The sequence below is a fragment of the Anas acuta genome, chromosome 25 (assembly GCF_963932015.1).
Source record: "Anas acuta chromosome 25, bAnaAcu1.1, whole genome shotgun sequence".
Taxonomy (NCBI): Eukaryota; Metazoa; Chordata; class Aves; order Anseriformes; family Anatidae; genus Anas; species Anas acuta.
In genome coordinates this window covers 4,902,230-4,918,326 of record NC_089003.1, presented here as the reverse complement: position 1 = coordinate 4,918,326, position 16,097 = coordinate 4,902,230, and the positions used below count along the sequence as shown (strand labels likewise).

Sequence of the window (16,097 nt, the reverse complement as noted above, 5' to 3'; positions counted from 1 at the left end):
GCTGCACGGGGGCTAATACTGTTATAAGTTGCCCCCTTAATTAATTTTCAGATAGCATTGCATTAATAATAGAAAGGAATTTATTGAGTAAGCAACAGCAAGCAAAACAGCGCTGGGCAGCCGGGGAGTCTCAGCTCCATCAATGGCGCGCACCTCACCCCCACCAGGGTCCCTTTTTATATCTTGGTAATTCTGGGATTACGCAGCACATCCTGGTATATTCTGAGACTATTCTGGTATATTCTGAACGGAGATGGCACCAGCCTCTCAGAGGTGTGTGCAGGGAAGAGACACTGAAACACAGCCCCTTTCTCCTGAGCCCTCCTTTTCCTCACACTGCAACAATCACCCTTTGTTCCTGCAGAATTCAGGCCCCAACAAGGACCGAATCAGGACAGTTTGGATCCTTGGTTTAATTCAGGGTAACAATGTTTGGAATGCCTCAGCGTGGCTGTCCATCGATGACCTTGGGATGTAAAGGAGAAGCAGACTGCTGTAAGGCTCCTGATAGTGCCTGTCAGTCAGAGATTTCCAACCCTGGACACTGCCAGGTTCATCTGTGAGTCAATGCCAGTGCCAGGCCCATCTCCTCACACCTGTCTATAAAGGCCTGCCAGCATTGTCTCAGAAATGCATCGCAGAGGGGACAGATTCCCATGGCTGGTTCTGCCTGGACTGGCTGGTTCGCCTGAGAGTTAAGGCGAACTCCTCCATGTGTAGAATATCACAGCAAAGGGATCACACAATAGCAAGAGTAATTTCTGTGTCCCCATCCCACTCCCCCTTGTGCCAAATGAATTCTCAGCATTTGGAGTCTTCAGTATGGCTGACTGTCTGGCACAGTGTTCATAGCTCCTGAGAGCCCTTCCCGGAGGCCCAAGCCTGCAGCTTTGGCGTGGAGGGCACCTTCTGCCTGAGTAGCAGCTGGCAGTGCCAGACATCCAGTCCTGCTGAATGCTTTCATTAGGGTCACAAGCAGTCCGAAGGAGGGCACCCTCGTTTGTGCATGGTCCCCAGCCAGGGCACACAGGTGGTGACTGTGTAGGTCACAAATGTGTTGTGGAGAACACAGGCTGGCTGGAGGAAGGGGCTGACCAGAACCTCATTTTGGTGCAAAGGAGCAAAGAAAAGGATTTTCCTCTTGGGTAGGAAGAGCCCCCAGAGTAATTCAGGATGGGGGCTGGCTGCCAAGGAAGCAAACCCTCAGGAAAGGCTTTTGGGTGCAGGAGGCACCCAGCCACACACGAGCCAGCAGCGCGCCCTTGCAGCAAAGGCAGCCAACGGCCTGTGCAGCTGGAGGCATCAGGGGGTGTCCCGCAGTGCGTGGGGCCGGGCAGGTGGGGCGTGGGCGAGGCGGGTGCACAGCCACAGTCGGGCCGCGTGGGGTCGCTGCCGGTGCTTGGAAGTCCCCTTGCAGGGCCTGGAGTTAAACAGCATGGGCCCGAGGGAGCCTCAGAACAGCCACACTGGGTTTCCTCCATTCTCTTTAGTGGTCTCTTTTTAAGAGCTTGTTGTACAGGTTTCTTCCTAAGCCCAAATCCAGGACCTCTGGTGCTGAGATGATGTCCTGGCAATACAACAAATATCTGTGCTGGTCACTCACTTTAATGACACGTGTTGGAACCTTGGATCTTGCCAAAGGACTGAGTCACTGAGGGGTTTGCTGCACTAGCCAGCGCTGTTGAAGGTCTGCCCTTGGTGCAGGATTCACTCCCGTCTGTGTGTGCAGAGGTGCTGACTGCTGAGCAGAGGGCTGTGGTGGGGCGTCCTTCCCTGCCAGATAATGTGTGGCTCTCCCAGGGGATTGGGTGGAAGAGGGGTGGGGGAAGCAATCCCATCTTCATTGACAGCAGAGGTGGGTGCAGAACTCTGTGTCTGGCCGGGTTCTGGATGGGAGGGGGAGGCCACTGGGGACACTTGCCCCTTGCTGGGGCTGCCCACCTGCCAGAAGGGGCAAAAAGAGGGAAGCACACAGTGGCCATGTTGGTGTCCTTTTGCCTTCCAGCTGACCAAGTGAAATGTCCTAGCCTTCACAGGCTTTCAGCTGTGAGCTAACTGCACAAGTGTGACGCTCCCTGTGCTGGAACACTTCTGGCTGGCCATGGGGATCCTAGGGCACGGCAAAGATTGGCTGGATTCCTTTCTGACTGCTTTAGCCACTAGTCCGTCCCTCTCTTGAGAGCCTTGCTGGGGCAGAGGTGAGCCCCAAGGAGCAGCAGGGGGAGAGCTTTGCTCCACCCTCTGCGCTGAGGTTTAGAGGCTGCTTTGAGCTGGCAGAGGGGGAAGTGAACTTGCAAGCTTGAGCTCCCTCTTTCCAGGCACTACGTGGGCACCCTGTGAAGGCGAGAGCGTGACATGGTCCTGCTTTTCCTGGCAGCCTTGTTGGCACTGTCAGACTTTGGTGAGATGTGACATTCAGGAGGGCAAGCTAGGGTCAAGATGGCATCCCATCATTTCTGGAGGGGGGAAATTGGACTCCTTCCTCCTGGAAGAACTAGAAGTGTTTTCTGTAGGGAGAGCAGGGGCTGAAGACCAGTACGGGAGACAGTCTGGGAGATGTCAGGAGCAACGAGTGTACAGGGATGAATAAGCTTCTACACTTTTCCTTTGCAGATGCCTAGCATTCATACATGCATTGTTCACAGGTACATAAGGACTCAAATCCTGGTGAGATACTCCTAAAAAGTAGGTAAGCTGACAGACTTGGTTATGGGAATTGAATAACACCTGCAGAAAGAAGAGTGCATGTGTACTTAGCTCAGCATTCTATAGCCCATGAAAAGGGAGATGGAGAGTGGGGACAGTGAACAAGTTGGTGAGCTGATAGACACAGGAGAGAGAGGGGGAGAACAGATACATCTTCAAGCAGTGCTGAGATGCTGTTCTGGCTTTGCAGGTCATGCACAGAAGGACTCTGTGGTGCAGTTTGCACAAGAAACTGCCATCCAGGTGGGACACAACGCTACTCTGCACTGCAATTTCTCCACCAGCACCTCTACACCCTATATCTTCTGGTACCAGCAGCGCCTGACCCAGTCCCCTCAGTTCTTGCTGCAGGTGAGCAAGTTCAAGCCTCATGTGCATTCTGAGAGGATCTCCTCTGTGCTCTCCATGGAGAACTCCCAGGTGCTTCTCCACGTGCAAGATGCCAAGCTCCAGGACAGCGCTGTCTACCTGTGTGCACTGAGCCCACACTGGTGCCTTCAGCTTGCAGCTTTATACAGGAAGGTGCGGGTGCTGTGAGGTGCAGTTCCGTCTCATCACAGTTTGCATAGCGCTCTGAGCTGAGCCTGCCCAGCAAGGACACCTGGGGCTTGTGCTGAGCCAGCAGCCCCTGCTCCTGATGCCTGGCAGTGTGGTTAGCATAACCAACAGCAAGGCAAATATTCATCATGTGGAAGGGGCTGTTAATGTGCACCCCTGCCTCCTTGTCTCTCCCTCTCACTGGCCCCAGCATGCTGAGATACCCACCATTGTGGCGAGAAAGGGCATTGGTGTTATCAAGCTAGTAATCAAACTAGCAATTTATTTGTAGTAAGCTTTAGGATTTTGTAGTAATTTTTAGTATTTCTAGTAATTTATTATGTAATAATACATCCCTAATTACAACCACGACCTGTGGCCAGTCCTCATTCCGCCAAGGATCCCTAGAGAACCTGCCAGTGCTCTGTAGTGTTGGGAGACAGAGCTGGGTGTAGTCAGCAGGAGCCTTGTGTTAGAATAATGAATGGTTCCCTTGAGAAATGGGCCCCACTGTGAAAGGGTTTTCTTGGAAATGGAAGGCAAGATGCAAAGCAGCAATGGCTAAGCTCAATACACCACAATCCAAATCCCTCAAGGAATGAATTTAATAAATGGAAAGATGCATGTACAGTAAGGAAAGAGAAAAGGAAGGAAGGAGAGTTAGCTGGCTGTTAGCTGCAATGTGGAAAATTGAGAAGGAGTGGGCTGGAAGGCGATCAGGCCCAGTCAGCATGAGTTTATGAAAGGCAGGTCCTGCTTGACGAACCTGATCTCCTTCTATGACACAGTGACGCTCTGGGTGGATGAGGGAAAGGCTGTGGATGTGGTCTACCTTGACTTCAGCAAGGCTTTTGACACCGTTTCCCACAGCATTCTCCTCAAGAAACTGGCTGCTCATGGCTTGGACTGGCGCATGCTTCATTGGGTTAGAAACTGGCTGAATAGTCAGGCCCAAAGAGTTGTCCCTGATTTATGGAGCTGTACTGGGACTGTCTGGGACAGAAATAACATTCCCCACAGTAGCCCCTAGGGTGCTGTGCTCTGCACTTAGAGCTAGAACTCCACTGCCATCGCAACAATGTTTGGGCAATTATGGACCAGCGCTGGCACAACATCAAGATTCTTTCTCCAACACCTCCAAAGCCAGGAAGTGGAGGGTTGGCAAAAGGAGGGAGGGGACATCACCATGGCAGCTGACCCATATCGTCCAAAGGGATATTCCATTCCATGTGATGTCACACTCAGCAATAAAAGGCGGCAAAGGGGAAGGAAAGCGGGGAGCTCTCATTATGAAGACATCTGTCCTCCCAAACAATCGCTATGAGTATTGAGGCCCTGCTTGCCAGGAGATGGCCAAACATCACTTTTTGAGGGGAAGTAGAGAATAATTTTCTTTTCTCTCTGTGCTTCTGTGCAGCCCTTGCTTATTTCTCTCTCTTACTTTTCCCTTATATTATTTTTTTTTCTTCTCACCCTCTTCTGATGAGGGGGAGTAAGAGAGTGGTTGTGGTGGAGCTCACCAAGGAACATAAGACAGACCACTTGTCAGGGCAAGGCACATGCTGCAGATCCTGCTCCTGCTGAGATTCACTGGCATTGTTTTCTTTGGAGATTTTCTGGGATTTTGTGTAATTCTTCTTTGAAATGGAGAGCTCTATTCATCAAACAACAACACGTTGCTTCACTCCTACAGACTTGCCACATGCACACTACCACGTGCCAAAGGATGTGGACAGCACAGCTCTGTACAGCACAGCAGAGCTCTGTGCCTATTCAGGCCAGCTGCCATGCAGATCCCAAACTTCTCCACGAAAAATCTCCTTCTGTTTCGGGACACCACAGGCAGTGAAGAGGATTCACTGCTTCATGCGGTAAATATTTTTGGAGAGAGGGAGAACGTTCACACTGCCTGGGGGCTATGAAAGGAGCAGTTGGGGGCTGCAGGGCTTGGAGTGTCATTCCTTTGGATGTCTGAGAAGTACACATCTGAGGCATTGACAAGGCAACTAGCCAGGCACAGCCAAGCCAGACAAGGTGTTAGGGGTGGTGATAGAGGGGGCCCAAGCATCAGGGAAGCAGAAACTGCTGGGGATGTGGCCCCGGGTGGGTGCCCCCTGTGGCCCATCATTGTGAGTGCACGTGACCCACTGAACCCACATCCTTTTCCCTGCTGACTCCTCACCCCTTGCCCTATGGAACAGGTTGTCCTTGTCCCCTCTAGGCTCGTGCCATCCAACACCCCAGTGGAGCCCCGTTCTTCTTGCAAATGCTAGGTTATCCCACCAGAACAGGACACAGCCAGAAACCCTGGCTGCTGCGTAGCATGGTTCCTCCCTTCTTTCTGGGGATGTGAAAGGCATCTACTCCTCACACAGGAAACAGAAACATTTCTATGGAGCAGAGGACCCCAAGGTAGAAAGAACAAGCTCAGTGGGGAAGACTGTCCTGACATCAGCCATGGCCAAACAGTGCCTGTGCAGAAGAGAAGGCAGATGTAGCTGGGGAGGTGAGGACCCCACTGGGAGAGGAGACAAGAGCAGCCCCTGCACATGATGCGGCTCCCAGAGTTCCCCTGACTGTGACAATCCTCAGAGGTTGCTCCTGCTGGAGGAGGGAGAAACCCCAGGGAGCATTTGGGGCACAGTCAGAACAGAAAATTTATCTTTGCTGAATCTCCTCCTGTTCCCCCAGCAGAGTCATTTCCGGCAGCTCTGTTCTCTTGGGGCTGGGAGGTGCTTTTCTGACTCTCTCTCCCACAGCAAACAAGAGGATCGGTCTCAGCATGCACCGTGAGTATCTCATCCTCACTGCCTTCCTGGGGCAACTGCTGGGTAAGTGCTGGCTTTTAATCAAGACATAAATCTTCTTTTCCCAGGAAGCCCTCGTCAGCCTTACCACATTTATGTGAAAAAGAGATTATGAATCACAGGGAAAATGTTGGTAAATGTTGTCTCCTGTTTCTGGTTCTTGGACTGGTTATCTCACATTGCTGTTATTCTTCGAAATTTGGAATGAGGAGATGGAGAAGAGACCTCTCCTGCTTCTCTCGTCCTTTCAGTCCATCCCTTTTCTGCGTCTCTCTTCTGGTCCGCCTACTGTAACCAGAGAAGATTTCATCAGTCTCTGCCGTCCCTCATTTCTCCCTTTCCTATAGAAACAGCCAGATTGTGTCCAAGTGGATACAGGGACATGAAAGCTCTCCTCCCATGGACATTACCAGGGTGTCCAGTCTGTCTTCTGCCTGATGTGTGAGGCAGGAGGAGCAGGCACACAGCACAGCTTTCCTCAGGGTCCGCTCTGGCCAGGGAGCTCTGAGCTCTGCCCCCAAACCACCTTGCTGTGCCCCAGCCCTGGGGACCTTTCAGCCCAGTAAAGGACAGGGGGCCTTATCTCCCACAGGTCTGAATTCACTCCTGTTTGGCTGTCTGGAGATATCCCCACAGAACTGCTGAACTTCTCTTTCTTCCAGAAACCACGGGGCAGGTGTCCGTCATGCAGCAAGAAGGACAAGTCACTGTGGAGCAGGGAAACACCTTCCAGACCCATTGCACGTACCAGAGCTCCACACCTGATGCCTGGTTCTGGTACCAGCAGAAGAAGGGACAAGCCCCTCAACGGATTTCCTATCAAGCAGGAGCAGGCACCAAGCAGAGCGACCGTCTCACCACGGAGCTGAACACTGAGAGGAAATCCAGTGTTCTGCGGCTGAAGGAAGTCGAGCTTTCTGACAGCGCCTTGTACTTCTGTGCTGTGAGTGACACGCTGGTGCAGGAAGGTGCCCTGGCTGTGCAACAACTCTGGATGTGGAGGGGACTTGTTCTCCAGAAGGATTCTGTCATTTCCAAGACAATTGTGAATCTACAAATTGTGAATATGCTCCTCCATCTCAGACTTCAGTGTTAGCCAGGAGATAATTCTGGCTCAGAAGCACCTATTGATTATTGCTCTAACCCAAGCAATGGATGTGTTACGCGTAGAAAGTCTCGGTCCCAGCGTGAGAGCTGGGCCGGGGCTAATACCTGATAGGCCAGACTCCAGAGAGGCCTGGATGAAGGCTCCATCCAGTGATGGCCCTGCACCACCTAAGAGGCTGGCTAGGACAGACTGACAAGATTTGGCCAGCCCAGGCACAGGCACACAGGCAGCAGAGCTGGGGCAATGCCATGCTAGGCCTGAGCTTGAGCAGAGTCTTTGGACTAGGGGCCAAGAGTCTTTGTGAAAGTAAAGTACCCCCACACCACAGGGCCCCGAGGTGTGCTACTGTGGGAAGGCCCTCACCTGGGTGTGGAGAGCAGTGGGGCTACATGGAGCACAAGGGCCACATCATCCTCATGGCTCTGGGAATGACAGAGGAGCTTGGTGCCTGGGAGAAGATCCCCCAGCGTGTGCCCTGTGGTTGGGCTGGTGCATGCCCTGTGCCATTCACGGCCCATACACAGATCTTGCTGAGTGCACAATCAGGTCCCATTCTCACTGCTATGTCTCAGCAGAGACTGTGGGATCCCTGCCCCCACAGAATGTCTTTTCTGGAGCATGGTGCAATTGTGCAACCTATGGGGTCTCTGAGTTCCAGGGCCTGATGAAAGCTGATCCATGCTTGGGGAAAAGAAAGCAAGACTGAGCAGCCGTGAGTGTTTGGGCATTGGTCCCTGCCCTGGGCCTGCCTTTATGAAAAAGGAATTGAGTTCACAGGGCCTGGGGACTCCAGTGTGTGGCCTGATGGGACTGGTACCAGTACGAACCTGTGGATCTCCTCAGCCCTATGCATCTTGGCAACAGCTGGGCCATGCCAGACGCTGTGCTGTAGTGTGATGGGGATGCACAGGGAAACTGTTCCTGCTCTTCATGCCCAGACATGATGCCCATGATTAGGTGGTGGAGGAAATGTGAAAGTCGATGAGGGACAGAGGGCCATCACCAAGACAATTACCCATTCCCAGTTTCTGCAGTCCTTTGGGGTCATATTGGTCTCAGCCTCCACCCCCAGCACAGCTCCACCCAAAGCAAGACGAACACTCTGCCCCAAGAGCTCGGGCCTACAATGTCAACAGCGCTTGTCTAGGCGGAGATGCCACAAGTCACGGACTGGTGGCTATTGGCTGTGATGGAACTAGGGATGTCTTCCTCACCTTCAAGAGACACTGCCTGAAAGAGGAATTGCTGCAGTATGCCCCACCCTCCAGTGCCTAGAGGAATGAGGCAGTGCCCCCAGCCTATTCCCACTAAGGAATGGTTTTCTCCCTTGGCCATCAGTATCCAGATGAAAAGACCACACAGGGACACACTCAGGGTTGCTGCAAATGTTTATCAAGGCTCAGGAGGGAAAGGAGGTGACTCCAAGAGGAGGCCCCGAGATCGTAGCACAGCAGGAGCAGACAAAAATCTGTTCAGCTTTTCCAATGGCAGACTTGCAACAGGGCATCAATCTACCTGGCCCACATGGGGAGAGGGTCTACCAGGTCTCTCCAGGCTGGTTTCTGGGGGCCTCACACAAAGGAGAGGGCAAGAAAGCAAAGAAAGAAAAAGAGCGTGTAGAAAACTGGATAGGAAGACATTGGCCATGTTGTCATAGACTCCAGGCTGGCCCCTTCCTATCTATCCTTACAGGACAAGCCAGAGATGGTCAGGTCCTCTTAGAACAACAACATGAGTTCTCTTCTTCCATCCATTTTGGCCAGCAGCATGTTGTGAGTTCCTGGGGTCCTGGTCTGGGGCACTGTCTGGCATCTTTAGCAGGGGCGGCACCTGCTGCCACAGTAGCGGCTGGTAATGCAGGAGAGGTCACAGCACCCAGAGTTGATGGGGACGCCGTCACAGCTGAGGATGCTGCCAACGGCAGCAGAGGTGGAGGATCCCACAGCCGTGTTCTGCGGGAAGGAGCTGAGGATGGGGCCGGGCAGGGTCACCACCACGGGAGAGGGCTGGATGACAATGGTGGAGTTCTGGCACTGCCTGACGCAGGGCTCGTTGCAGCTGCTGGCCAGCGGGGTCGGGCCGCAGGGCTGGCATGGCCGGCACTGGTCGTAGCAGGACATGTCTGGTGGCAGGAGGTTCACCTGGGAGAGAGGGCAGATAGGAAGTTTAACATGGACATGCATGAGGAGCAGCCAGTCACCCCACCCTAACAGAACCAAGGCACAGGCAGTACTGTGAGCTGGAGGCTGTGCAGGGATGTGCGAGGCATTCTTGGCTGCATCCTGACAGGGCCCAAAAAGAGCCACCGCAGCCAGGATACACCCTAGGCTCCAGCATAAGAGCCATCACACCAAAGGCCCAATCTTCCTCCATGACAAACCTTCTACCTCTTGACTCTCCCACAATCAGCAGTCCCAAGATTTGGCAGGGCACACAGCTGATAGCAGCTGAAAGGTCCAAGGAACTGAGTCCTCCTGTGGGAGAATGAGGGGGACAAGAAGGGGCTTCACACTCACCTGGATCCCAACAAGAAGAAGGCCAGAGAAGTGGATGAGAGAGCATGGAGCTGGGCTGGCTTTTATAGTGGGCCTTAGCTGCCCCATGTCCAGAGGCATCCCTTGAAGCAGGGACTATTTTCTGACAAGCTGCTCTTGAATGCAAAACATCCCACCTAATGATACGGGATGTGTGTTGCCTTCCTGTGATGCTGCTTTTCATTTCCTGCTTTATGTCCTTTCCCCAGAGAAGGCAACTCCTGAGTGGCAGGTAGGGAGGCCCAAGTATTTCCAGGCAACGCATTTCAGTGTGGGCAGAAGACTCAGCTCACGTGCTGGAAGAGTCCAGTAAAGGCAAATGTTTTCAGTCAGGGTGACTCCCTAGGGACTCTCTGGGGCCCTTTTGGCTACAGGTGACCCAGCTCCTGCGTGTGACCCTAACCCTGCTGACACTGCCCTCAGGGAAAACCTGCTGGCCTGTTTTGCCTCCTCCTGCTCTGACCCAGGGGTGTCTGTAAAGGGGGAGAGGTTGTGCAGGGCCCTTTCTGGATCACAAAAGAAAGGTCCAACGGGTCAGTGGCTGTTTTAGTTAGAAGGAATAACAAGATGAATGTACACAGAAAGGAATGCTTTCATGTGCAGGTGATCCTGCCTTCTACCAGCATCGGACAGAGCCGGCTGGGTTTTCCCAAGACACACACTGCAGATCCTGTCCATAGGGAATTCCTTCTTCACTCCCATAACTTGATGCCTTTCGTTTTTTGCTTCAAAAAAAAAATGAATAAAATCATACACCATCTCCTTACATGACGCAAGCTTATTTCTGTCATGACACCCACCAGTGATCAGTCGGGGCACTCCAGCACTTTCCTTGCCACTGCTACTCAGGCTAACAAATAGGATTCTCAGGCCTTAAGTTGAAGGCCCAAGAAAGCTGACATTGTCTTGTCAAGAGCCCTGGCTCCAGCGCCTTCTGCAAGGCTCCCAGTCCACCTCCCCTCTCTACCACGTCAAACAATGTGCTTTGCTCAAATGCTGTCCAGAATCTTTGCTGTACACTGTGTCACGTTCATGCACATGTTCCTCCCTTGTGGGCACTGGCCTGTATTGGGGCTATGTGGGACAGACTCAACATTCCCCACAGCAGCCCCTAGAGTGCTGTGCTAAGCACTTGGAGCTAGAACAGCATTGCCATCACACCAACATTGGGGCTATAGTGGGGCAGTGCTGACACAGCATCAAGACTCTCTCCAAGCCCCCCAAAGCCGGGAGGTGGGGGGTGGGCACGAGGTTGGGAGGGGACATCACCAGGGCACCTGACCTAAACCAACCAAAGGGATGTTCCTTACTGGATGATGTCACACTTAGCAGTAAAGATGTGAAAGGGGAAGGAAAAACAGGGGTGAGCATACTAAGTCAGTGCTTCCAAAGACTTCAACGAACATCACTTGCTGATGGGAAGTGGAGTATAATTTTCTCTCAGTTTGTTTCCAAATACTTTTCACTCTTTAGTTTTATAATTATGCTTCCTTTTTCATTTAATTATATTGTCCCTATCTATACTTGCAAGCCCTTTAGCTTAAATCACATTCTCTCCCAACATCTTACTTTCAGCAGGGGGTGTGAGAGAGCTGTGTGGTGGATGTTTACTTGGCAAGAAGAGAGCAAGAAGGAACCTGAGAACAGCTGAACAATCACAGAACAAAAACAGCCCAGAAGTGCCTACAGCACATATGCTGAAATGCAGCCTTCTGTATCTGAAGCCCTCTTTCTCCTGACCCTAAGAAGTTCATTGCCAATGTCAGTCCCCAACAAGGATGGGCCCACAACAGTTTGGATGCTTTCTTTAATTCTGTACCACAGGATTCAGAGTGTAAGAGCATGGTGGCAGTCACCCCTCCCTGCCTCTCCAGGCCAGGACACAGCTGCACTCCCCATGGCTAGAGAGTTCAAAAGGATGGCATTAGCTTTATGCACAAGGAGAAAGGCTGAGAAATCCTGCCATCTTTGTGCAGGCCCAGCCCTGCGTGGATCTGCTGCCGGTGCAGTGTCAGTGGTGTGTGGGGTGGGACAGAGGTCCCCCATGGGGAAACCAATGCCACACATACATCTGTGACTCATGGGCCTGGTGCTGAGTCATGCAGGGCCTGAAAACTTGGGCAGAAATGGCATCGAACGAGAGGAACATGGGTCCTGGTGTTGCTGTGCTGTGGGAGGAGGGAAAGACCCCGTGGGTGCAACACAGAAAGCCAAACAGACATGTGTATTGTCTACTCCCACTTCACAGGGGGATTCAAAGGAAACAGAGCTGAACTCTGGAGATGAAGCATAGCAAGTCTGGGGCTAATGCGTGCAATTTCAGAAATTGGTAGGTTTGGTTATATGGATGAAATATACATGGAAGCGGCGCTCACCCTTCGTTTGCCCTGCTCTGGCCCTACACAATCGCAGCTTCTTCTGGGACTCGCTGTCAGTCATGCAGCTGCCTTCTGCAGAGAGCTTCTGGACTGCTGTGCTCCTTAAATACAACAGCACCACCAGTTTTCCTGTGCTCCTTGAGCTCCTGCAGGGTGCTCCTGGTCTCCCTCTGAATGTAGACGTGTGAGGAGACACAAGACACTGTCTGCTCACTCTCACTTCCCTGCACTTGTATCATGCCGGGGGCTACGTTCCCTCCTCTATACCCACCCCATTGCAAACTTCTCCCACAACAAAGTGGTATCCATCTTCTCCAGGGCTGTGATGCCCCTGCTCCATGCACCAATCTGCAGCATAGGGACCAAGAAAATGAAGGAAGCAATGCGAAACCTGAGAAACAGAGGGAGGTTGTTTCTTTGTTTCCTCTGCTGTGTTCGCTGTCTCTGCTTTCAGGGCCATGCTGTTTTCTCTACTCTCTTCTGACATGGAGGTCTTGGGGAAGCTGCCATCACTGCTTCCACAGCAGCCCTTATTTTCTTTCTTACCTTTCAGCTCCTCCCTCCTTGTTTCCTACCCTAGAAGCAGCCCTTCAGCACTTGGGAGGGGGGCCGAGAGAAAGAACTGCAGGAAGCTGGAAACAACACACAGGGATACAAACCTGACTGATAGATGATGAAGGAGGAAGAGAAGAGATCAAATGTGGGCAGTCACAACACCAGTTGGTGGCCTATCAAGAAGCCACAGGAAGATAAGCTTGGGCCTTGCACCTCCTACAGCTGTGAGCTAGGACACACGCTGGGGTGGGTGCAGGACAGACCTATATAACCCCATGAGGGGACGTGCAGGGAATTGGGAGCTGGGAGGAGCACACTAGGGCAGACAGAGCAGGGTGTAAAAGGGGCTGCAGCCTGTACTTGCGTGGCTGGGCCCTGCACGTGAGCACCGCTGTCTGTCCTGTCCTCTTCTGGAATATTTCCTTACGTCTCCATAATCTCGCTCTGTCCCATGCACACATGTGCTGCAAGGAGAACGTAGCAATTCCTCATGGAGTGGCAGAAGTGGATTTGATGCTAGCCGTTGGAGTCAGACTCAGCACAAGGACATCCCTGCCCTGTGCTGTCAGCTGCTGGAGCCAGGGGTCCCCGTGCAGCTCCTGGAGCAGGGAAAGGGGGTCTCAGCCTCCAGGAAAATGTGGCAAGTCCATTTGGGGTCTCCAAAAGCAGCTACTGGGGGTACTGGCCTGCGTCTATCTTCCCCAAATGGGCATGCTTGTCCCTGCCTGTGTGTCTCCTGGGTACGTGCTCAGCTACTATTGCCGTGAAGCCTGTAAATGGGAAAGTGGCAACTGTGCCCCTCAATCTGGGCAGAGACGCTCGACCGACGATGACAGCTCAATGGGCAGTGCCAGACAGCAGGGCCCCGTACGGTTTGGGGTGCTGTCGGGGCACTGTGTCCCCGGACCCGTTCCTGCTGCTGGCTTTCCACACCTGCAGCAGTGCCGGCCACAGCTGTGATACCAGCGCACCACAGCACCAAGCTCCCAGGCCCAGCCCAGCCTGACCCGTTGCCCTCCACTGGGGACGCTTCAGGCAGGCAGCTGCTTTCTCCTCTCCCCCTTCTCTCCTCTCTACCTACTCATCTCCTACCCCATTCACTGCCCTCCTCTCCCCTTCCCACTCCCAAAGGAGTTGCCGTAGCAGAAGGGCAGATGCTGTCTCTGCTCCCTCGCCCTTTCGCTCCCGCTCCATCTCCCACTCTCTCTCCCTCTGCCTCTCCTATCCCGGGCTGGGCTGCAGGACGGGCAGAGCCCCGCGGGCAGCAGCCGAAGCCCTGCCCGCCCACAGGCGCCCAGCACTCGCAGCCCGGGCCAGCCCCCGAGCGGCCCCGGGGCGGAGCTGGCGGCGCCGGGCGGCGGCGGCGGGGAGGAGGCGCCGCGGGCGGAGCAGAGCCGGGGCTGGCGGGGGCAGCGCGGCGCGGGCGGCGGAGCGGCGGGATGCGGCAGGGCCGGGCCGCAGGGCTGGCGGCGCTGGCCGCGGTGCTCCTGGGTGCGCGGGGCTGCCGGCGCCGGGGACGGGACGGGACGGGACGGGACGGGGCTGCCCTCGCTTCTGGCCCGCCGGCTTCTTACGGACCTCGCTCCCCTCTGGCCTCCCTCTGCAGCCATCCCGCCTGCCTCCAGCGAGCTCAGCCGGCCGTTGCCTCCCACCTTGCCTTGCTCCCTGCCTTCCTCCTCTCCTTTCGGCACACCCCCACTCATTGCTGCCTGCTTCCCTTCTCCTCCTGGCTCGGACTCTCCTCCCAAAAAGCCCTGCTCCGACCTGGTCCCTAAATAACCCTTCCCAGAGAAATGTCCTTTGTGTGCTTTCTTCTGAGAAAAAGCTTGCATCGGCTGTCAACCGTTTTCTTCTGCCCTTTCCCCTTTCCTGACATTTTTGGTGGAAGCAAAGCCATTTTCTGAGTTTTCTCCTGCTTTTCTTCTTGGCAGTGGCTGCAGGCAGAGCCCAGGTGCAGCAGGAGCCACGGGCACAGACCACCGAGGGCACCGGCATCAACATCGCCTGCTCACACCCCAACATCCAGTCATATGAAATCATTTATTGGTATCGTCAGTTCCCGGGCCGAGAACCCGCATTCCTCGTGTCGGCTCAGAGTGGGTCCAGAGATGTGACGGACCCGGCAGGGCGGCTCTCGGTGGCAGGAGACCGCCGGTCCAGCGCCCTGTTGGTCACCGAGCCCCGGCTTCGGGACGCGGCGGTGTATTACTGCGCCCTGAGAGCCACGGGGAGAGGAGCCGGGGCTGCGGCCGTGCAGGAACCGTGGCGGGCGGGGCCGGGCGTGTGTGGCGGGGGCGAGGCAGGGGCACAGCCCCCAGGGGGCGCTGCCGCTCCGCCCGCCAGGACCACCTCGTCCCGCAGCCGCGGGGGTTCCCCCGCCAGCCCGGCCCCTCCAAGGCACTTCGGTTCTGCTGAAAGGGTCTGGAGCCTGGGTGCAGCTGAACGGAGATGGCAGCAGCCTGGCAGAGGTGTGTGCAGGGAAGAGGCACTGAAACACAGCCCCTTTCTCCTGAGCCCTCCTTTTCCTCACTCTGCAACAATGTTCCTCAGTTTCTCCCAAATTCAGGCCCAAACAAGGACCGAATCAGGACAGTTTGGATCCTTGGTTTAATTCAGGGTAACTGAATGTTTGGAGTGCCTCTGAGTGGCTGTCCATCGATGACCTTGGGATATATAGGAGAAGCAGACTGTTGTGAGGCTCCTAATGGTGCCTGTCAGTCAGAGATTTCCACCCGTAGACACTGCCAGGTCCTCCTGGGAGTCAGTGCTGAAGCCAGGCCTATCTCCTCAAACCTGTCTATAAAGGCTGGCCAGCATTGTCTCAGAAATGCATCGCAGAGGATATAGAATCCCATCCAACCCATGTCTGGCTGGTTCTCCTGAAGGCAAGGGGGCAGCTTCACATGTCGTATTTCAGAGAAAGGTGTTTTCTCAGCATATTGGGTGTCTCACCCAAGATAATCTGCCTTGTTCAAACTCAGAGGCAGATCCCAACCACACTTTTATCTGTTTGCCAATGACATGCACCCAGAACTACACACAAGGTTTATATATTGCTATCAGTGTCCTGGGGCATTCAAGGTAGGCAATAAACAGCAGAGCAATTAAGAAACCAATGTCTCCAGGAACTACCAGTCATGTTTTGGGTTGCAACATGGGCCAAGCCCTTCCAGGGCAATGGGCCATCCCAACAAAGCAGAAATGTTTGTCAGAGCTCTTTCCTGTGGTCTACCCCACACCTTAGCCCTGGCAGTGCCATACATTCACCTGGGCTAAATTGGTTGCATTCTCTTGCAGCTGTGGCTGACTCCATTCCTCTGGCACCAGGAAAGACAAAGGGTTTACCCCAGTGCACCTTTGGCTCATCTCTCTTGCCTGCATGGCTGATTCCTTCTGGACATGACAAGGCTGTACCAAGCAGGGCCATAAGTGGATCCATAAGAACACAGCTCTGTAATTGAGCAGGGAAGGA

At 54.0% G+C, this 16,097-nt stretch overlaps 1 protein-coding gene and 2 long non-coding RNA genes across 3 annotated transcripts in view; 2 read left to right on the top strand and 1 right to left on the bottom strand.

Moving 5' to 3' along the window:
- Positions 1-15,741, top strand: part of LOC137844713 (uncharacterized) — a 30,155-nt gene extending 14,414 nt beyond the window's left edge. The window contains exon 2 of the long non-coding RNA XR_011090007.1: positions 15,374-15,741. This is a non-coding gene — a long non-coding RNA (uncharacterized lncRNA). The remainder of the gene's footprint in view (positions 1-15,373) is intronic.
- LOC137844709 (uncharacterized) lies at positions 433-3,032 on the top strand. Its single transcript, XR_011090003.1, has 3 exons — positions 433-2,401; positions 2,646-2,689; positions 2,897-3,032. It is a non-coding gene; the product is annotated as an uncharacterized lncRNA (long non-coding RNA).
- LOC137844700 (feather keratin Cos2-3-like) lies at positions 8,534-9,929 on the bottom strand. Its single transcript, XM_068661240.1, has 2 exons — positions 9,669-9,929; positions 8,534-9,299 (listed from the first exon to the last, which is right to left on the bottom strand). The coding sequence occupies exons 1-2, from the start codon at positions 9,771-9,773 to the stop codon at positions 8,973-8,975; spliced, it is 432 nt and encodes a 143-aa protein (XP_068517341.1). The 5' UTR covers positions 9,774-9,929; the 3' UTR covers positions 8,534-8,972.
- Positions 15,742-16,097: the final 356 nt, after the last annotated feature.